Raw genomic sequence first — 22,199 nt, forward strand, 5'->3', positions numbered from 1 at the left:
AGGGGATGCAAGAGGGACCCCTGCCTCCCAACTGTCCTGTGCTGAGTGCCCCAGATGGGGAGGCCCTGGAGCCCAGCTGCTAATACATGTCTAATGTTCCAGTTTTCGCTTTCCCAAGTGATAAGTGGGTACGTGTGAAACTGGATCACGTTTCTGTCACAGCCTGCTGTCCCAAGAGGGCTCCGCTGCAGGTCTGAGGCAGGAGAAGTTGTCCTGGGGGTCCCAGGAGTCACTGTCCCTGCTGCCACACATTCCCTTGTACACCCCACAGGTCTCCCAAACCCAGCTCTGCTCTGAGGGGAGAGACAGTGACAGTGGCATGAGCATCGTGGCCAGGTTGGGCACACGATTGGCACCAGGAGGGAGCGGATATGAAGGGGTTTGTGGGCAGGGACAGCGCAGGTGAAGCAGGGAATGAGATGCTAATGGAGGGCTGTGCTTGCTCACTGGAACTGGTGAATCAGCGCTGGGTGGGGGAATCAGCCCAAACCAACCCGCTCCGGACCCCCGCTCCTCACGGGGGGGTCTGCGGATGCCGGGGTGCTCGGTGCGGGGCAGCGCTTGGGGGCTCACGGGGATCCCGGGGCACCCTCGGCGGTGCGAGGAGCGTGTAGGGAGGTGTGTGCGGGGCTGCCCGTGGCGGGGCACGGGCGATGGGGACAGCCCCGGGCGGTGTGTCGGGGCCGGGCCGGCGCTCGGCGCTGCCGCGCACCGAGGGAGGGGCGGACGAAGCGATTGGCCGCTCCGACGGCGAGACCCGGCCCCGCCGGGCGGCTGCTCCCGGTGACACTCGCCCGCCCGCGCCTCCCGGGGCGGCCGGTGCTGCCCGCGGCTCCGGCACCATGGACCGGCTCAGCGGTAAGGGGCGATGGGACGGAACGGAACGGGACGTGCATCCCCTCTCCCCTCTGTGCCTGGCGTGCGGAGCCCGGGGATGCCCGTGCCGGTCCCGGGGGCTGCGGGTCGCGTATCCCGTTCCAAACCGAGCGGGTGCACTCACCGGATCGATGCGGGACTCTGTCCCCTTGGTGCCTTTGCCCCCCACTAATGCTGCGGCAGGGCCAGCAGGGACACAAAACGGGTACGAGTTTCCCTTTGCTGGTCAGATGGGTGAAAAATCAGTGGCTTGAAAGCAAGTTGATGGGGTGTAAGCACTTGTTAGGGGCAATTATGGTCGTAGAATGGGAGGTGGCTGGTGTTTCTAGATGAAGCTGATTGGATCCAGAGTTTCCCTAGCTGGGGAGGATGCCGGTGGTCTCGTAAAGCCGTGGAGGACCTGATCCCCACCCTGCTGGGAAGAGGCTAAGTTCCCACATGTGTGCGATTCCTGCCTGCAGCCTATGGCATGGGGCTCACGTAGCTGTTGGGCTTTGATCTGGGATATGAATAAACCTGCCAGGGCTTTGGGCCAACTTTGCAGAAAAGGTCTGAGCTTTCTGCTGGGGCTCGCAGGTCGCTGGAGGGAGCAGAGGAGGCTTTCGGGGGGATTGCTGCTTGCTGCTGCTGAACAGTGGCCTGGGGCTGCAGGTGGTGACATGGTGTAGCATGGGTGTACTGGCCCTTAGTCAGTCCTCAGAGGTGCTACAGAAGCACCAGCTGAAAATGATAACAGAGGAGGGCAGGGGCATCACTGGCTCTGCAGGCTGGGACCATGCAGAAGTCCCAGGGTGGTTCAGCCAGTGCTGGGTCTGCAGCTCTGGGTCAGCACCAGAAGGACCCGAGGGTCAGGAGTTCCCCTTCCCGATGTAAAAGGATGGGGTGGCGTTTCCGCAGTGGAAACACAGTTATTAGGAGTTTGACTCCTGGGCTGCTGCTCCCAGTGTCTGTGCTCAGGGAGCAGTGCCAGTGCCCAGCAGCCCGGGAGGGGACAGGACGGTGACAGGAACAGCCTTCCCCCGCGGCTGCAGCTCACTCTGCCTGCCAGCCAGCCAGGGTGGCTTTGCCAGCGCTGAAGGAGGGTGCTGTTGCTGGAAGCAGTGCTGTCAAATGACATGTGGTGGCAGAGCTGTCTTTCAAGGTCCTGGAGGGCCTCACTGAGGGGGAGAGAGGAGAGCAAAGGGTCTTTGCTTCCCTTCCTCCTGCTGTGCGAGTTGGTGGGAGGCCTCCTCGAATCAAACCAGGGGCCTTACTGCATGGACGGGCAGGGGGTGCCTGGTACGCTGCAGAAACCATCCTGGAGCACCATGCAGACAGGCCAGGGCATGGTGTAGCTGTTCTGCAGACTGACCCTGCTAGAAGAGTGCCACTGTGCTGTTTTATGCCCCTCACTGGTGCCTGCTGTGGTAGTGGCTGCAATGCCTGCTTTGCTTTGGGTCCTTGTAATGAGTTGCTGTTGGTATCTGGATGGCTCTTTGCTAATGTAAACCTCCTGCTCATCACCCTGAACCACTGGATCACTCTGTGCCTCACAGAGGGGAGGTGTGGGAGTCTCGCCAGGCTCCCTTCCCTAGCACAAAGGATGCTGGATCTGCTGTGGGTGCAAGCTCTGTGCCCTATTCCCAGCATCTACCTGCCCTCTGGCAGCCCTTTTCTTCACCTGGAGCCCCAACCAGGCCTTGTGTGTATCCTGACTTGCTCTTGCTTTATGATCTGCCAGCTCCTCCATCTCTGCCCACACTCCACCTGACCCTGCTGCCTTCCCAGTGCAGGGCTCAGCTTCACACCAGTGGCTGCTTGTGGAGCTGTTTCAGGTTGTGCTGGTGGAGAAGTGCACGTGTGGTTTGGGAGGTGATCCATGCCATGAACCTTTGCTCTAGCAGGGCTGTGCTCACACATGGCTTCTCCTCATTAGTGACTCTTCCCTGACCCTTTGTGCCACCAGAATTTAGCTCCTGCATCAAACTTATCTGGGGTCTAAATCCAGCAAAGCCAGCGGAGGTGTGTCAGGGATAAACTTGGCTCCAGCTTGCCCACAGGAATGGGGAGGCCATGGGGTTGATGGGAGGGAGCCCGGATCATTCCTGGCAGCAGGAATCCATGCACAGAGCCCGGTGGACGGGGGTGCGGAGCGGGTGAGAAGCAGGGATCAGCTGCTAGCGCCAGGCAAGTGCCGAGCTCTCCCCCGCATTGCAGCCATTCCTTCCGCTGGAAACCCAGCTGCCCGGATCCACCGCCTGTTTATAGCTGGGAGCATGTGGGGAAGGGGCTGAGCCCACCACAGGCTGCCCAGGCCCTGGTGTGCTGAGCAGAGCAGCAGAAGGATGGCCCCAGCGGTGCTGATGCCAAGCGGAGCAGGGCAACACTGAAGTTATCCATCCTGTATCTTCCAATGTCCTTCTGTGTGCCACGCTGCCCTTAACCAAGGGAAATGGGCCTTGCTGTAGGTTCTGGATCACTGTTGGAGCCAGCCTGCCTGCTCCAGAGTTGTCCCGCACATCATGGGTGCATGTTATAGCAGGGGCTGCTGAAAAGCAGGCTGGTGTCCCCAGCAGGGTAGTGTCCTCCAGCCAGGGGCCCTGGGGACTGTCCTGGACTGTGTGGAAAACCTGCCTCTTTCCCACGTTTGACCTGGAAATGCTGTTTTCTGGTGCAAATGTGCTGAGCCGCGAGGCTGATGCACCCTTTGCTATGGAGCAGCGCTGTGCCTCCATGTACCTGAAACCCTCCTGCCTGCAGTGGACTGGTGGTTCTTATCCCAGCCCAGGAAAGCTCTGTTTAAGGCTTTGAAGAAGTTGTCTCATCCCAGCAGTGGGAAGGCTTTTCAGGGGAGGACAGGGAGCAAAAACTGAGCTTGACGCAAGCTTTGCGTGTGGCTCAGTAGCCAAGTAACTTGCTGGGGACAGAGATAATGATTTAGCAGAGTAGAGGCTTGAAGTGGTTTCTGGCATCCCAGACTCATGTCCTATCCCCTTAACCCTTCCCTACACCAACTGCTATCTAGCCTGGCACAGCCAAAGCTCTCTCCTGAGGAGCACACATCTCCTCCTGTGTGTAAGGAACCTTAATGGCACAACTCTCAATTCTGTGAAGTATCTACTAAATGTCACCCTTCCAGGGCAGCAGCAGGACAACAGGGTTGGACACCTCCCAAGGTTGCTGCAGCCCCTTCCATTTTTGTTCCTGATATGCCTCCCATCGCATCAAAGGCAGGCTTTTTGGCAGGCAGGGGAAAACACTGATATTTCATAAGAGTTTAGAACGAAAACAGATCTTTGCTGCAAGGGGTTTCCATGCTCAAAATGCTTTTTTCTTGTTCTGTTTTTGAAGTGGGTTTCATGTGCATGTGATCCTGGAAGTGATAAGAGGGAGCCCTGGGAGACACTGGTATGTTCTGATTACTGGCAATTAGCAGGAGATGTGGAAGGAGTGGCTCAAAGAATGGCTTTGGCTTTCTTCTGAGGTTTTTGCAGATTAAACCCATCCAGCTTGGTAATGGGGGGGAAAAACCCTTTTTGGTTCCTTGTCCATTGGGTGCAGCCTCCCATTTTATGTGGTCTCAGTGTCACCTTGTGCCTTCGGAAACCAAGGTTGTAAAGAACAGAGCCAGGAATTTCACACCAACAGGTTTCATAGCTGGCTTTTGTGTCCTGCAGTTAAAAGCAGATTTGGTGAACCAGTCCCGGCACTGATGGAGCCATCGGCAATAACCAGAGCAGTTGCATCTTCCCCTATGCTCCAGCTCATCGGCTTTCCCACTGGGATAAACTGGCTTTCCTGCTGGGATAAACTGGCTTTCCTACCTCTCCATCCCTGCCCTGCAGGGGTTAAGCGGGTAGGAAATGCTGTCGGCCGGTGGCCTTGCCACTGCACCTGATGCTCCCGGCTGAGCTGGGCAAGGGAAGGAAACGGAAGGGCTGTTCTCAGCTGAGAAAATACGCTTATCCTGCCCCCCGAGGGTCCTCCGGGGCAGCACGGCCACGGCTCCACACACAGACACCCTCTGCCTTGCCCTGCCTGCCCAGGAGCATCACTGACTGCAGGGACAGGGCTGAGCTGGCCACTGACAGGGTCCCAATTCCACTGCTGGGCAGGATGGACTCAAGCCCAGCACAGCTCCCAGCTCCTGGGCATTGCCAGGGTCGGGGCAGGGATGTAACACAGGAGGCTGGGTGCTGTGTGCTTGTCTCCCTTCAACTCTGTGGAGATATTTCCCCCACAGAAGGTCTGTGGTTTCTCCTCCCACTGCCTCTGAGAAGCGGGGTCCGCACTGTGCAACATGGCTGAAAGCATTTGGTAAAGCAGAGCTGGCTGGTGGCTAATCCATTAGCTCCTTAGGGCAGATCCCGCACCCATATCCTGCTAGATGACAGTCTCATACCCTATTATGCTTCTGAGGGTCCAGTCACTTTCACAGCCACTTGTGTGACTCTTCCTCCTAGAAAGATGTGTCAGCCCTGCCAGCCTTCCCGCATCTCACTCCTGAGGGTTGGGTATTGCACCCAGCGTGTTTTGGATCTTGGTTTTGGGGAAGGACACGGAGAGCAGCCTTTTGGGATGCAGAGAGCTGGGGTGTCCATTTTGGAGATCTGGGGGCTGAAGGACCCCCCTGGCCCTGGGTGTTGACATAGCTGTGCCTGCCCACGGGCAGGGCAGTGGGGAGAGCATGCCCACGGGAGAGCCATTATCAAGCATTGGGGTGCTGAGTCAGTGGGTTTCCCACCACGGTGCCTGCAATTAGCTGTAATTCCTGCTGTTGTGCAGCCTGAGGTTTGGTGGAGATGAAGGGCTGCAGAGAGGTGAGAGCTTCAGGTCCCCCCAGCTCCGAGATAGCAGCAAGGTGTGACTGGAAGAGGATTCCTGATGCTCTGCTTGCCACAGAGGGTGGTCACAGGGGTGGGTAAATGCTGTAGCACTGGTTCCAGGGCCAATCCCAGTGTCCGTGGGGAGCCCAGGCCAACCTGCTGCTGCCTGCGCTGCAGAGTTTGTTTGGAAAAGGCAGACACCAACATTCAGGTTGGAGGAAGCAGAGTTTATTCTGGTTCTGACTAATACTAACATCTCCCCTCTGCCTGCAGCTTGTTCTTTATACATTACTCAGCAGGTCTCGCCCCTGCCTGACTATTCCTTTAAAAGGGCATCTCAAACCTTTCTTTTTCATTCATTATTTAAACGTATTCTCCAGCCAGCAGTCTCTGAGCCCCAGGCTGGTCTGGCCAAGCATCCTGCCATGCACCCACTGAGGCTGGCACTGAGGTTTGAAATGCAGCCCGGAACTACTGAATTTGGTCCAGGTGTATTTGCAGAGCTAATTGTGTTAACTGGGCTGAGCTGTGGCTGGAAACAACTTGTTCCTGGGGTTAGGTGGCCCCCAGGAATCAAGGGCAGAGCAGACAGGGAGGAGGCTTGCCCATGCACTGCCTGGGGGCATGAGCAGGGTCACAGCATATCTCACCTGGGTGTTTTTATTTGCTTGACTTGTTGCTGTGCTCAGCAGTAAGAGGGCGATGGAGAAACCACCCCCTGCTCCTCTGGGGTGGGAGCAGATGAAGCCCCTTTGGGTTTAGAGGGGTTAAGTTTGCTCTCGGTGAGCTAAAGCAAACAGTCCTCTCCAGGAGGTGAGGAAAGAGCTGCTAAGCCATCAGTGGAGGGGGAGCAGTCCCTGGAGAAGTCCTGCTGCAGCATGGGGCACTGGCGGGTGGTTATCTGCCTGGGTCACAGGAGATGGTTGTGGGTAATTTAATCAGGCTGTTAATTATTACCTGCACCACTTGTGAAGCTGCTCTGCTTTGATGCAAGCTGCTGCAAGGAAGGACATACCCTGCAGCTCAGCAAGAGGCTTTCAATCCCCATGGCACTGTTGGGGGCTCCATGGGAGATGACACCCAAGGGGACTGGGCACTAAGCGGAGCCCTGGATATGCAGTTGCTGCTGTTGAGGGGTTGATTTTCCACCCACAGCCATGCTCTGAGTATGAGCATCCCCTGGAGAGCCTGGACCAGCTTGGGGCTGTAGAGCTGCGCCCTTCCCTACAGGCCATGCTGCGAGGGGTGCACTGCCGGCACAGGGCTGCGTGTGAAGGGAACCACCACCATCCCCTTGTTCTCCAGTTCCTCCTTTAATCTGGTTACATACAGAAGAGGCCTGACTGGCCCCACAGCAGCCAGGGATGGGTTTTGCTGTGTGTGAGCTGGTAGGGGTGTGAATGTAGGTGATAATCTTTGCCCTTTGCAAGCTCTGTCAGCCTGTAATTACACATCTTTCTATTCAGGACTCCTGTCTTCTAGTTTAAGACTGTGAGGAGGATATGAAACTGTCTCTCCTCTAGAAAACAGTGCACTGCGATGGGGATGTTTGGAGTCTTCTGTGACCATTTCCCTTATGCCTGGCTGCGTGTGCTGGGCAGAGCAGCTCCCCTTGCTCTTCTCCCCTTTTGGGTGGTGGTGAGGACTGACAAACCTGTTCTGTGCAGAGGGACAGGGTGAAGGGCTTGGGGACAGCCTGGCTTCAAGGACAGCTCTGCCGCCCGGCCCCAGGTTGGGCTTGCTGCTTCGCTGGTCTCCCGGGATGTGAGCTGCTGGGAGCCAGGCCATGCGATAAAGCTTTCTGCAGGGCTATTTATACTGGGGAGAGGAGCTGCTGCTGGCAAGGGCACTGGGGGAGACCCTTCACATGAGCACTGCTGAAAGCTGGAGCTGTGCTGGGAAAGGCGTCCCCTCTCGAGCTGCTGTCAGCATTGGGGTGTGCTTCTGGAGCAGATGGGGCCACAGATGAAGGAGGCACAGCCAGGGCAGCTTTCTTGCTATTTAACCTCTCTGGTTGCTTGTCTCCTCTTAGGTCTGGAGTGGGATTCAGGGGCCCCAGAAACCCCATGGGCTTCTTCATCTAAAGAGAGAAGCCAGAGGGAGGCTGTGCTGGGAAGGAGAGCAGGCCCTTCTGCCCCCTCGAGCCAGCAGGTTTCACATTCATCTCTCAGGACTGATTTTCCAAGGTTATCAGCTAAGGATATTAGTTACTGTGAGGTCAGGATGATGAGACCCCAGGAGATGTGTGTCCCTGCCTGATGCAGCCTGGCTGTGTGGGCTGTGCTGTGGGGAGGCAGCAGGGAGGTGCTGGGAGTCTGGGGGACAAGACAAAAGGTTTGAGCTCGCCTTGTTCCCCACAGCACTGGGGATGCTGCTGTGGTGCCGAGGGGCAGCAGGGATGCTGCCAGGTCGTGGGGCTAACAGCAAGGTGGTTGATCACAGTGAGGGGTGGGAAGAGGCACCGGCTGGGGCAGTTGGAGAGCTGGGAGGGTGGAGGGTTCCTGGCCATGCAGGAGCCAGCCCCAAGCACTCAGGCTCCTGCTGACACTGTTGGATGCAGACGTGCTCCCCCCATCCGCCCCACTCAAGGGGCCCTTGTTTCCAGTGAGGAGATGATTCATGTCCATTGAGTATCCCCTTAGCAAATCTTCCACTGTTACGGGATGTTGCCAGAGTTTAAGTGTGATCATTAATGGTTGGCTTTTCCCTAAATACCCTCTGGGCTGGAGCATGATAAGCTGCTGCCACAGCCATGCAGGGAGCAGGAGGTACTTTCCAGGCTAGTATTCCTGGCCCCACCAGCTCATCCCAGTCATCCCAGTTTGCCCCACACCCAACTGGTGATGTCTGGCCAGGAGGCTGTGCCTGGCTGGCAGGGATGCCCTGCTCATCCCTGCTGCCTCTCGGGGCTGAGCGCTGCCCTTCCTTCCCCTGCCTGCTTGGCAGGGTGCTGTGCCCGCACCAGAGCAGCAGTGGCTGTAGGCAGGGAGCAGGCAGGCAGTGGTGTGTCCTCCTGCACAAAGGAACAATGCTGGGATCGCTGCCCCCACCAAGGCACTTCCTCACCGGCTGCGCGCCTGCCTCCTCCCCATCGGAAAGAAACCTCCTTGGGAATGGGAACAGGAACAGGAACTGCCCCGGGAGCTCGGCTAAGAGCTCAGGAGGCCATGGCTTTCCTCAAGGAGCAGCGGTGGGGGAAAGCTGGCCCTGCTGGGGTGGGAAGCAGCACGTTGGATGGGAACTGTCAACGTCCAGCTAAGGCATCACCCCTCTGGTGATGCCCACAGCCTGTGCTGGGACAGGCAGGGAGGGATGGAGGCACATCCCGGTGCCTGGGTGTCACTTGTCAACATCAGCCCATGGAGAGGTCAGAGTGGTTTGTGTGCTGCAAGCAACTCTCCCAGCAGCGCTAGGTCTGTTTGTCCCATAGGGCAGGTGACCTCCCTCCTGGGTTTGGGGTGTCCCCTGCTGTGCCCCCTTCCCTGGCCCACACCCCACCGATTGATAGCATCCCAGGAGCTATAAATGTTTGTTTACCAGTGTTGATGGCTGTAAGCAGCCCCCGAAGCAGGCAGAGCATCCCAGGGCCCGCCTGCCAACAGGAAGGGTTTATTTTTGCCTGGGCTTTATTTTAGCTACAAACAATGGTGGTTACTCCCAGCATCCGATTTCCCCCTCGCCCCCAGCCTTCACCTGGCATGGGAGGAAGCGTGGCCGGGGGGCAGGAGGAGGACAGGAGAACCGCGGCCACAGGATGGAGGTCCCCATCCACCTCCCACTGCAGCAGCCTCGCAGCATTATGGTGCTGTGAAACAGCATCTCCCCTCCCCGGGGCTCTCTTTCAGGCTGCAGAGCTGCTTTCCTTGGGGGTGACAACTCCACATCCATTGTCTTATCTCCCCCCCTTCAAAAGCTGGGTCTGAACACCAGGAAACTCCTGCTCTGGCTTGGCCAGAGCCTCTTCCTCCTCCTCCTCTTCCTCCTCTCTGCAGGTTGCTGGAGCAAGACCTGATTCCTGTGCTGTGATGGAGCAGAGGCCAGGGAGGGGAAGAAGGGCTCTGCAGCTGCAGGCTGTGCCTGGACCCTTATCTCTGTGCTGTGGAAACAGGTCCCTGGGGTGGGGGGGAGTGTTCATAGGGTCTAAAAATAGAGCTGGCCTGGGTGCAGGGTGAAGAGGGGTGGCAGGGTGCTGGGGGAGACGCAGCTACTCTGCCAGCATCGTGCCTGGTACCACTGCCAGGGCAGCAGAGCAAACACTGCCCTGTTGTGAACAGCAGCAGCGTCCTGGTGCTGGTTCCCCAGCTCCCCCCATCCCAGCAAAGCTGCCCTGGCTGCCCCCAGCCCATCCAGCCCCACTTGGTTAATGCTAAAGCCATCTGTCACCCCGGCTCCTGGCCTTCCCAGGCTCAGGGACCTCGCTGACATCTCCCTATCGCGCCACGCAGCAGGACAGGCTGCAAGCATGGAGAGGAGCGAGTTCCCGGGAGGGGAGGCTGGCGCTGCTCCCTGTGCTGAGATGCCTGTGTCCAGAGCCTGATCCCAGCGAAGCAGTGCAATCCCATGGGATGTTAGTTGCAGGAGAAGCCACAGAAGGAAGCAGGTGGGAGCCATTTGTCAGTACCAGAGGTGGGTGCGAGGCCAGAGGTGTCCATGTCCCATCAGTGGCTATTGCAGAAGCAATGTGCCATTCCTTGCTCACCAGGTGACTGGATCAGTCACATCAGTCCCCATTGCCCTCCTGCCTGGAGCAATCTCCCCTTGCTTCCTGCAGCCACCTCATTAACCTGGTTTACGCTGGAAGCCTAACGAGTGTAGGAAATGAATTCCTTCCCTTCCTGCACTGGCCCCGAGCAGGGGCTCGGCTCTGCAGCTCTGTGCCCTCCTGCTTTGCAGGCCTCTTTTACTGCCTTGTGTTTTGGAGGATGTTTAACAAGGGAGATGGAGGGGACAGCTCAGCTGCGGGGAACAAAGTAGCCTTCAGTGCTCACCCTGCTTTGTGTGCCCAGCTCAGCACTGGGTGCTCAGGGCACTGTGATGAGCTCACCCGCCTGCCATGCCGGCCACAAGCCTCCCTTATCAGCCACTCTCATCCCTTGTGTGCAGCAGGGTCCCCTCGCCGCCTGCTTTGTCACTATTAATAGGAACCTGCCTGCCCTTTTGCCCTCAGCTGGACTGAAGCCTTGACACAAGAGCTGGTGGCTGTGATGGGAGATGTCCTACACAGGGCAGGGGATGGGAATGCTGGTGAGCACCATGGCCTGGACTTCCATGTGCTCTGTGAGGCTGATGTAGAGAGTGCACATGGTGCCCATCTCTTCTGTGGAGCTTGTGGTCAGCTGGGAGCATGCTGAGCGGGGGCAGCAGGAAGATGGGTGTCTCCTTAGATGCCTGCAGGTGCTGGGTGGACAGGGAGCATCTTGCTTTTTGTCCCATCTGCTTCCTTGCTAATCCCCTGCCCTGCCGAGCCTGAAGGGGAGGGCACCTGACCTGGGCTGGAGAACACCACCACATTGCTGAGCAGGAGCCTGCTCCCTTCCTGCCTGTGGAGCACTTCACAGACATCCCAGGGAGCACTTTCCCTCCTTCCCTGCCTCTGCAGAGGGGCAAAGAGAGGGCCATGAGAACTGAGTGCTTACCCTCAATCATCATGCATGAGGTTCTTGCATGGCAGAGCAGGTTCCCACCCCAGGAGGTGCACGGTGGAGAGTGGCAGTGACCAGAGCATCAGCAGGACCTGCATCCTGTGGCTGCCTGTCTGCTGTGAGATGCTTTTTCAGCCCAAGGAGCAGGACCCCCGCTTCCCTTGTCGTTGCTGTCTATTTTCCTACGGGCTGGGGGGATGCTGTCAGCTCCTTCTGGAGCTGTGCTGAGGCTTCTGCCCCCTGCCTGTGGGTTACCTGTCCTGCTTTGGCCTGCCCACAGGAGATGTGCGCTGACAAAGCTGCTCTTGCCGAAAGGGCTGAGTCTGCTGTTTAGCTTGGCGCTGGGAAGGGAGGAGGAAGCAGAAGGTCTGCAGAGATAGAAACCCATCCGCTGGGGCGGCAGGAAGAGACTTGTGAGGCGCATCCTGCCTTGTGTCCTGGGGAGGCAGGGGTTTGGGGCTGGGCACGCTGTCTCCTTGCCCAGGGGCTCATGTTGGCAGGGTGCTGATCTGTATCAACCCACTCACATTTGGCTTCCCTTCAGCTGAAAACAGCGGTTGGTTTGACTGCGCTGTCCCTGCTTTGGGCAGCAGTGCCAGCCTGCTTCCTGCCAGTCCTGGGAGACTCACTCCATGCTCTATGCCATGGCCAAAGGCTGGAAGGTGGGCACCCAAACTCCTGGGTCAAACTATAGCAGTCCAGTTTTGGATGGGTGTTGGGCACAGTGGATGTGATGTTTGGATAGGGCCCAGCAGAGGCTCTTAAAAAGCATGAGTGACGAGGATCCCGTCAGGTGCAGCAGTGCAGCATCCTGCTCTTCTCCTGGGAGATACACCCCATGCCAGCATTCACTGCTGTGGGATCCCAGTACCCGGTGGTGGGGATGGGTACAGCCCAGACAGGGTGTCCCCGATTCTCCATGCTGCTCAGGCATGCTCTCCCCTCCTTGCCAGACATCCCCATCAGTCAGCACATCCAAGCTGCCCCTGCAATCACCTCTGTCCCTGCAATCTCCTACTGTCCCTGGAGACCCAAAGTCAGCTGCATGCTGCCCCAGCTGTGCCATGATGACTTTCAGTTGCTGCCAAGGGAAGGGATCCTGCTCACACTTGCACTGGAAGAAACCACAGCTTTATTCTGCCCTCTGTGGCCTCCAGGGCTGCAGGTTTGCTGGTGTCCCTGAGCTTGGCCTCTTCAATGCATCTCCGGCAGGCACTGCACCCTGCAGGACTACCCTGGGCATCTGGTTTTATCACTGGTCCTGGGTAAAACAGAAACTTGGCTTTGGATTCAGCTCAATTCTGTCTTATCCTGCTCAGAGGAGATTGGTACAGGAAGATACCTGGGATGAGGATGTTGCTGCACATGCAGAACTGGGGGGATGTGGGAGCTCAGGAGAGATTTCAGGTCCTCCCCATCCTTCCTATCCCTTGCTAATGTGTTGGTCAGCCACTGCCAGCCCCATAAATACTGCTTTCAGTGATGAAATCATGTATGTAGCCATGCTGTGCTATGCAAATACCCGAGTGTTTTCTGGAGCTTTGCTGCGTGGGTAATCCCACAGCTGCTGGGTGCTAAAAAACTAGCCCAAGAATCACCACATCAAAAAGGAGACCCAGAACTTTGTGTTGTGCCTGTGATGGTGATTTGTGGCAAATTCTCTTTTCTTGCTTTTTCCTGGGCTCTCCCTGTCTCCCTTCTGTCTGCAGGGATGATGCTGTGCTCAGGTGCAGCAGCAGCCTAGAAGCTGGTGGGTACTGGGATTAATGGTTGGACTTGATGATCTTGAAGGTCTTCTCCAACCTAGTTGATTCTGTGATTTCCATACACTGGAAAGCGGGTGAGCTGTGGCTTCTATTGCGGTTCCTCTTTGCCAAGATTTCCACTGTTCTGACCCTCTTGGCTACGTCTTGGGCTGTGTGTGTTGGACCAGCAACACAGAGCTGGGTGGGGAGAGCCCCTCCATGCTCCCAAGCACCTTTCAGGTGCCTGTGTTGGGCAGGGACTGCCAGCTGGGGCAGTGACTCCATGCATGGAGTGAAGAGTGGGGTGGTTGGAGTGGGGTGGATGAGCTGGGATGATACAGGGGAGGAGTGGCAGCAGGGCAGAGGAGCTGCTGTTGGTGAGCCTGGGGAGGAAGGCTCTAGTCTGTGTATGGGCACCATGTGGAGGTGGGCTGAGCACAGCAGAGGAATATGAATGTCCCTCAGCTGGAGGTGGCATCTGGGTTTCCTTTCCTTCCTTTCTTCCCTCACCACCACCCAGCACCCGTCACAGTGAGAGGGCACCAACAGCAGTGATGGGTGTCGGGCAGACAGAGGTGTAGTTTTACCTGCATGGAAAAATACGAGTCCTCAGCCTTTTGATACTGGTCCAGTAGCGTGCAGAGCTGGCGTTCCCATTCACAGGCTCAGCAGGCTGCATCCTGGTGTCTGTGTGCAGGTGGAAAAGCTTGTGCATGGAAGGAGCACGTGTGCATTTAGCAAATGCTGCCTGAGCCGTGCTGGGCCAGCTGGGAAAGACCGACATCCTGCGGTCTTCCACATGTTCCAGCCCCTTCTGCCTGGTTTTAACACTACCAGCCTAGCTGATGGGCTTTTTCCTGCTCTCTCCAGTGCTGGACCAGCTCCTGCCAGAGCTCAGCGTGTTGCTCAAGCTGCTGGACCACGAGTACCTGAGTGCCACCACACAGGAGAAGAAGCTGGCCGTGTCCACCATCCTGCAGAAGCTGCAGCCGCCCGCAGGTCTGTGTCCCGCTCCTGCGATGCCTGCTGACTGTCCCCAGGGCTGGCGGCTGCCCCAGAGGGATCCTGGCCAAATCCCCAACAAGGCAGGAATATGTTCTGCATGGCAAGGGTGTTCTGCCTCTGTGCCCAGTGCCCAGCTCATGCTCAGCCCCCTCAGGACACTTTGCTCCCTGGTCCTGCTTCCCAGCTTCATCCCGCCCTGGATGCCGGGGCCGGTGTCATCCCTGCAGGCGGCTGCTCCCTATGGAAGCAGCTCTCCACAGAGGTCTTCCTATCTGCTGAGCACAGGAGTTTTCTTGGAAAGGCCAGGAGGACTTGGGCTTCACAGCCTTCCCACCTTCCTGCCCTCCTGGGGAGGGCAGCAGCATCCCTTGGGATTCCTGGGTTGCCCGCTCTGGAAGGGTGACCCATGGCACAGTGGGGTGAGCTGGGCTGTGTCCTTGGGTTGGTGTCCGTGGGGATGAAGGGTGCCAGTGCTCGTCCCAGCCACCTCCAGGCTGAAAGCATCCCTCTCCTCCCAGGGAAGGAAGTAGATTACATGTATGTCAACACAGCGTCCCTGAGCAATGGCACCAGCTTCGTGGAGTCTCTCTTCGAGGAGTTTGGTACGTCTTGGGGCCCCTGCTGACAGCAGGGCTCTTGGGGTACCCGGGAAAGGAGGGTGAAAGCTGTATCCTTGTGTCTAGTGTGGGTATCATCACCCCAGGCACTTGCTCCCACTCCTCCACCACTGTTTGGGGGCTGGCCATTGGGGTCCATGCACCAGCTGTGGTTATCAGCAGTGCCATCACCCAGCACCCTCCCAGTGAAGGGCCATGGGTGCTTGCCTGGGGCTCCCTGGAGGTGTGGCTGGGGAGGCCAGCCCTGGGGTTTCCTGCTCCCTTCACCCTCTCACTTACCCCGGTCAGACTGTGACCTGCGGGATCTCCAGGACATGCAGGACGAGGAGGGGGACACCAGTGAAGATGTTGGAAGGGAGGAGCTGGCAAGGACCCAGACAGCGAAACCTGTGAGTCCTGACTGCCCCGATGAGGTCTGCTCTGCACCCGCACGGGGAGCTGGCGGTGGCCAGGGCTTGGACCCCTTCCTGTCCTGTGTCACCACTGGGACTCATCATGACCCTCTCTGCTAATGCAGTGGTGTTTCTGCCGCAGGTTCCTGTGGACCCTGCCCCACCACTGCCCACCACTCCCCCGCCTGAGGATTACTACGAGGAAGCTCTGCCCCTGGGCCCTGGCAAGGCCCCCGAGTACATCACCTCCCGCAGTGAGTCCTGCTCTGTGCTGGGGTGCAGGAGGGTGGGGGAGCCCCGAAATCTGCCCGCTGCACCCCCTGCCTGCCCGCCTGGCAGCTCATCCTGGGGAAGGAAGCACCACTGCTCCCACCAGCATTGCTCCTGTCTTGCTCCCTTCCCATCCCGCTGCGCTGTTATTGCAGGGAGTCGTTTGTTCTGGCTTGACTGGGAAGGGAGTGATGGCGAGAAGTTGGATCCACAAGGAGCCGATGATAAGATGCCCTGGGAAGCTGTGCTTTGCTCTGCCCTAGCTCACAGCTCACTGCTCAGAGCATCCTTGGGGGAAACCAGCCCCTAACAGCCCTCTAACAGCTCCTGCTGCCCCTTGCTTCCTTTGCAGACAGCTCCAGCCCCCCCAACTCCATCGAGGATGGCTATTATGAGGATGCAGACAGCAGCTACCCTGTCACCAGGATGAATGGGGAGCAGAAAACCTCCTGTAGGTATCTGGCGCCTCGCTTCAGCAAAAGTCCAGCCCTGAGATGGGGCTTGAGCACTGGTCTGGGGGCTGGTGGGGTTGAGGCTGGAGAACCTCTCATATCAGAGTGTGCTGGCCAAAAAGCAAGGAGCATGGGGTGCTGTTTGTCATGGCAGCCAGCGCGCTTGTGCTGCAGAAGGGATGTAAAGCAGTGCCATGTCTGTCACCACCATGGGGTGGACTGTGCAGCTCTCATAACCTGTGTGAGCTGCCTCTGCCATGGCAGAGGAGGTCTGAGACACCAGTGCAGAGCCCTGCTCCTCTGTGCCCTGTGTGGGAGGTGTGTGCAGAGGGCCAGCACGGGGTGCTCTGATGCAGGTAGAAGGTTTAACCCAGGCTTTCAAAGTTGGAGCCTCACAAAGAAATAAGCCATCCCAGGGGTTTGCACCTGGGACTGGCGTTCAGCCCATGAGCATCCTGCCTGGTTTGGAAGGGAAGTGGAGACTGCTGGGGTCAAAACACTGCTGCTTGCAGAGGATGACACGGGTGTCCCTCCATCCCAGCACCCAGCCCAGGCTCTGCCTCAGAACAGTGTGTGGGGGTGCCCAGCAAGCAGGACCTGGGGTGCCACTCGGGGTGACTCGCCTGCTTCCTTCCAGACAATGACTCGGACGCGATGAGCAGCTCTTACGAGTCATACGATGAGGAAGAGGAGGAGGGGAAGAGCCAGCAGCTCACACACCAGTGGCCGTCGGAGGAAGCCTCCATGAACCTGGTGAAGGACTGCAGGATTTGTGCTTTCCTCTTCCGCAAGAAGCGCTTCGGACAGTGGGCCAAGCAGCTCACCATCATACGGGACAGCAAACTGCTGGTGAGCCCACAGCTGCTGCGGGACGAAACCTGTCGGTGGGTTATGAGGGTGGTTGTGTCCAAGCTGAAGGATAGCACTATCCAAGCCAAGAACCTGCCCCAAGGCTGCCACTGCCCTGCAGCACATACAGAGGCTGCCCTTGCTTCTTTTACTAGCAAACGGAGGAGTCCCCTTTTCTGGGACCCCATGGAGTGAGGGGACACCCTGCAGCCCTCTGCCACTGAGGCTGGTGCAGAGACTGAGCCACCTCCGTCTGTGCCACCCGAGAGGGAGCCCAGCTCTGCCAGTGTCTGGGCCCTGAGCAGTTCCCTTTGCTTCCCCCAGTGCTACAAGAGCTCCAAGGACCGTCAGCCGCACGTGGAGGTGCCCCTGGGCTCCTGCAACGTCATCTACGTCCCCAAGGACGGGCGGCGCAAGAAGCACGAGCTGCGGTTCTCACTGCCGGGGGCCGAGGCGCTGGTGCTGGCCGTGCAGAGCAAGGAGCAGGCTGAGGAGTGGCTGAAGGTACCACAGCCCTGGGAAAGGTCTTGCCTCGCTGGAAGGGGGCTTTGCTTCCGTCTCTTATCGTCTGGGGGCTGGCCAGATGCTTCCCAGGGCCAGGGCGTCTCCGGGTGGGATGTTTGCTCTCCCCCTCCTCTTCCCCATGGCCCTTTCCTGCCTTTGTTCAGGGGCAGGAGGTGGGGGCCGCGGTGGGAAAGGAGCCTCTGAGCTCACCACAAACCCCGCTGTTGCCCCACATGTGGGAGAACAGGGTTTTTTTATACAGCCACGCTGTGCCCACCTGTAAAACAGGGGGTCATGGGGTGTCCTGTGCTGGCAGAATCACTGCAGCTCGGCACTCATGGCCCTCACCTCTGGTTGACAGAGATTCCCACAGTCTCTGCCAAAATCTGCCAAACCAGTTGCAGTTTTGAAGGGGCCAAGGTGTGGGTCACACCTCAGCAAGCTGGGCTGGTGCCCTCAGCAGGGCTTGCTGGCCTGTTCTGCACAGAACAGGACACATCCCAGTGGTTCAGCCTAGCAGTGGCAGCAAGATGGGAGCATGCTGAGCCCCTTAGGTCCATTTTGAGTGTCTGCTGGGGGCTGTCTCCACAGGTGATAAAGGAAGCCAGCAGTCCGGCCACGGCCGGGATGGAAGCCCCCACCTCCCCAGTGATGCCTTGCAAGCTGGACCTGGATAAGGTGATGGTTTCTAACCACCTCACTGAAGTGCTGCATGGGGCTGCTGTGGCCAAGACTGGGGAATGTGGGGCTGGGAACACCGAGCTCCTGATGCTGGGTGAGGAATCCTCATCCTCGCAGCAGCTTTGTGGGGCTTATGGGGCTCTGTGCCACTGGGGATGGGGAGTGGGACTCCCTTGACACCACAACACATCCTAGCCCTGCACAGGACGGTTGAAGCACTGGTAGTGGCTGTTGCTGGGGGCAGCACAGAGGGATGCTGCTGATGGGGATGCTGCTGACAGGGTCCCTGCTCTGCTGTCCCGCAGCGTCTGTCACAGGAGAAGCACACCTCTGACTCGGACAGTGTGGCCACGGGTGAGACCAGCTCCATGGCAGTGCGCAGAGAGCCTGGTGAGCATGGTACGGTCCCTGCCCTAGCCAGGCTGGCTGTCCCCCAGCCAAGGGTCATCTGTGTGCACCACAGCTGAGAGCATCCTCTCCTGGTGAGGTGGATGCCATGAAACGCACCAGGGGCACACAGCTACCCTGTCCTCCTTCCAGGGAAGGGCAAAAAGAGTGGCTTGGCTGACCTGAAGGGCTCAATGAGCCGCGCGGCAGGGAAGAAGATCACCAGGATAATCAGCTTCTCCAAGAAGAAGCCTTCCCCCGAGGACACGCAGACCTCCTCCACCGAGGAGGACATCCCCTGCTGCGGTTCGTGTGGGCTGGGGCAGAGAGGGCTCGCCTCATGTGGGGCTGGGAGCAGTGGGGAGCAGCATCCTTCCTCCCATATAGGGGGCAGGCAGGGGGTAAAGGGGTAGTGGGGTGGGGACAAGGGCATGGAGCTGCTCCAGGGCTGTGATATGCCTCAGGCTATGAAATGGTGCCCAGTCCCAGTTCTCCAAATAGCTGAGGTGCATGGGGACACCTGTGTTGAGAAAACAAGTACTGTGTGGCACTGAGCTGGCACCTCACCTGGAACCAGGGTGTCCCTGTTGGCTCTCTGTGGGGAAACTGAGGCACACAAGGACCAAAGGAGTAGGGAGCCATGCCGTAATCTCTGTGCAGCCATGTCTGAGACCCTTCCCTTGGCCCTGCCACCCCCAGGCTACCTCAGCGTCCTGGTTAACCAGTGCTGGAAGGAGCGCTGGTGTCGCCTCAAGGGCAACACCCTCTACTTCCACAAGGACCGCACCGACCTGCGGACACACGTGAACACCATCGTGCTCCGGGGCTGCGAGGTGGTCCCGGGGCTGGGCCCCAAACATCCCTTTGCCTTCCGCATCCTTCGCAACGGGCAGGAGGTGGTAGCGCTGGAGGTGAGCAGGCAGTGGGGTGGGCAGAGGGTGTTGGGTAGCATCTCCTGTGATGATCCCCACTTGCATGCAAGCAGTGCTGTGTTTTCCCCTCCCCTGCATGTCAAGGAAGCCCAGGGCTGGGGGTCTTGGGACCTCTTCCATGTGCCTGTGTGCTTTCTTATATGGACTCTCTTAGGTCTTGCACACACGCTTCATGTCAGAAAGCACTTCTCCACAGCAGGGCTTTGTGTTGGGAGACAGGAGTGAGGACGAGGGGTCAGGAGCTGGGCATGCACCTCAACCCCTTTTCTCTCCAATAGGCAAACTGCTCTGAAGACCTGGGCCGCTGGCTCGGTCTCCTCTTGGTGGAGACGGGCTCGCAGACAGCGCCAGAGGCCCTGCACTATGACTATGTGGATGTGGAGACCATTGCCAACATAGTGACGGCTGTGAGACACTCCTACCTGTAAGGCTGTCCTCCTGCTGTGCTGTGGGCTGGCAAGGGGCTGTGCTGGGGGCAGAGCATTGGGCTGGGGATGGAGATCCTCAGCTCTTGTGCTCCCTAGAAAAGGCCTAGACTGGGATACTGTTTGTGCTGTGATGGTGGGGAAAGGCAGTGCTCCAGAGGTTGGGCAGCCCAAAGCAGGGCAGCTTCCCTTGTAAAGAATGGAAAGCATAAAGTGTTTCATCAGTGCTGATGAAGGACTCAAGGGATATGCATGGTAAGGTAGAGTGAGTAGGGTAGGGTAGGGCAGAGTGCTCATGACTGAAGCTGGGAACGCAATGCAGGAATCCCCCTGTGATTAAAGGGCTCGCTGCGGGGCTGGCAAATGGAAGTTAAGACCCCATCTCTCCTCCTGCAGGTGGGCCAGCTCCTCCCAGGATCCCCGGCCAGACTCCTCCCGTGTGGTGTACGATGATGTCCCCTATGAGAAGGTTCAGGTGGGTGAGGCTCCATGGCTCGCCCTCTCCCACCACTGTGGCTGGGCTACAGAAGATGCCCTGTGATGGCCCACGGGTGTTGCTGCATGGTGTCCTCCTATCCCACCGCAGGTTGAGGAGCGGCCGGCAGGCACACAGGTCAAGCGCCATGCATCCTCCTGCAGCGAGAAGTCGCGGCGGGTGGACCCACAAGTGAAGGTCAAGAGGCACGCATCGAGTGAGTGGGGCCTTGAGCCACAGAGCTCCATGGGGACCCTGGCCAGGGCTGGGGGATGCTGCTTCCACAAAGGGGCCTACAGCCAGGCTGGGGCTGGCCAGCTCCGGCACATGGGTAATGGGTTGTGCTGCACCGGCTCAGCTGGCATCAGTGCAGCCAGACCCAGAGCCTTCCTGACAGGGTCTCCTTGGGCATGTAGATGCCAACCAGTACAGGTACGGGAAGAACCGGGCGGAGGAGGATGCCCGGCGATTTCTGACAGAGAAGGAGAAGCTGGAGAAGGAGAAAGCATCGATCCGCAGTGAGCTGGTGTTGCTGCGGAAAGAGAAGCGAGAGTTGCGGGAAGCCATGAAGGGCAGCACGGGTAGGTTGGTGCCATCCAAGTGCTGCATCTGTGGCTGCTTGAAGGCACAGTGGTGCAGAGATGGGGACACTGGGCTGGTGGTGGCACTGTGGCTGTGAGCTGGGCTAGCTGTAGCACGCTGCCAGGCTGGCAGCCCCATCTAGTGTCCCAGTCCAGGAGGATGGCTGGCTTCTCCATCCCTGGGCAAAGGCGCTGAGCTGGTGTGCTTGTGCAAGCAGGGCCGAAGCTGCAGGAGCTGGAGCAGCAGGTGGCGGTGCTGGAAGAGCAGTGCCGGCAGAAGGAGGAGGGACGCGTCGACCTGGAGCTGAAGCTGACCGAAGTGAAGGAGAGGCTGAAGCAGTCGCTGGCGGGAGGCCCAGCCCTGGGGCTGGCTGTGACCAGCAAGGCTGAGAATGGGGTATGCATCCCTTCTTCCTGGTTCCAGCTTTCCCTAGCAATGATGCTTGGGTGGTGGGCGAAGGCACACATAGAGAAGAGGGGATATCCCTGCCCCTTCATCTCATTGTGGACAGAGGCGGGAAGCAAAGCATCAGTTAGGTTTGGCCACATTAGTTTTGACCTCAAGATAGTTTGTGCTTTTTCTTTTTCCTAGCTCTCCTTGTTCCCTGGGTCTCCTAAATCCTTGTCCTTCTTTCTCCCTCTTTTCTACAGGAAGCTACAAACAAGCCAAACGGGAGCACCCCTGAGCACTTGGTCCCTGTTAACTGTGCAGCTGAACTGAGGAAAAGAAGTCCCTCCATCCTCCCTGCCAACAAGGGGAACGTGCTGCGGAAGGCCAAGGTCCTGCTTCACTTTCCCTCTCCTTCCCGGCCCCATGGGAAATCTCGGCCTTTGTCCTGTCCCCCTTGCTTGATCATGAAATTGCGGGATCGGAGATACTCCGTACCCTGCCAGGGTCCCCTGCAGCCAGGCTGACCCAGCTCAATCGCACTCACTGCTGGCATGATCCCAGCTTGGAGGGAGATTTTGGGAGTGCAGGCTGGGTGAACAGGGGCAAGAGCATTGTCTTTACAATGCCTAAGGCAGCAGTGATCCCAGCCTTTGAAGATGCTGCACTGGTCCAAAGCCCCCAGAAGGAAGGGATGCCCTTGAGCTCAGTGCTCGCTTCTCCAGCAATGTTTCCTCATCCTCTGCTTTTTGTCCTTTCTCTGCAGGAATGGGAAAAGAAGCAGACTTAAGCCAGGCTGCAGGAATGCCTGCCAAGCCCCGACGGACACTGGGGCTCACGGAGGAGCTACAAACCCCCTTTCTGCAAGGCGCATGGGGCGAGAGAGGCTGTCCCACACCCCACCACTGCAGCACCATCTGCCTCGTGGGCAACACTATGAACCATGGGGAAGGGGCGGGAGGGGGATTTGGGAGGTGGGTGGGGAAAGGGGAGTCCTTTGTGGATCAGGGTCACATACTGCTGGGAAACCCATCTCTGGGGGAGCCTCCCTGGGGCAGGAGCTCAGCACAAGGTGCATAAGGAAGGAGAGGGGTGTCAGTCGGCACTGCCTGCGTGCACTGTGATTTACCAGGATCAGCGTGTGGCACCCTGGGGATGCTGGCGGCCAGTCTA

At 58.4% G+C, this 22,199-nt stretch overlaps 1 protein-coding gene across 2 annotated transcripts; it reads left to right on the plus strand.

Moving 5' to 3' along the window:
- The first annotated feature begins 795 nt into the window (after window positions 1-795).
- On the plus strand, window positions 796-21,930 carry AFAP1L1 (actin filament associated protein 1 like 1). Of its 2 annotated transcripts, none has more exons than XM_080627359.1 (19): window positions 796-858; window positions 13,939-14,067; window positions 14,592-14,675; window positions 14,979-15,079; window positions 15,225-15,336; window positions 15,705-15,803; window positions 16,442-16,653; window positions 16,978-17,157; window positions 17,749-17,835; window positions 18,144-18,237; window positions 18,379-18,531; window positions 18,925-19,136; window positions 19,436-19,581; window positions 19,979-20,057; window positions 20,169-20,274; window positions 20,474-20,638; window positions 20,857-21,035; window positions 21,290-21,418; window positions 21,793-21,930. In XM_080627359.1, exons 1-19 carry the CDS (start codon window positions 843-845, stop codon window positions 21,814-21,816), a joined length of 2,307 nt encoding a protein of 768 aa, XP_080483485.1. In that variant the 5' UTR covers window positions 796-842; the 3' UTR covers window positions 21,817-21,930. The 2 variants fall into 2 exon arrangements, with proteins under 2 accessions (XP_080483485.1, XP_080483486.1); XM_080627360.1 differs by having other exon boundaries at window positions 18,144-18,228.
- The last annotated feature ends 269 nt before the right edge of the window (window positions 21,931-22,199 follow it).

The sequence above is a fragment of the Psittacula echo genome (genome assembly GCF_963264785.1).
Source record: "Psittacula echo genome assembly, chromosome: 11".
In the NCBI taxonomy this organism is placed as follows: domain Eukaryota; kingdom Metazoa; phylum Chordata; class Aves; order Psittaciformes; family Psittacidae; genus Psittacula; species Psittacula echo.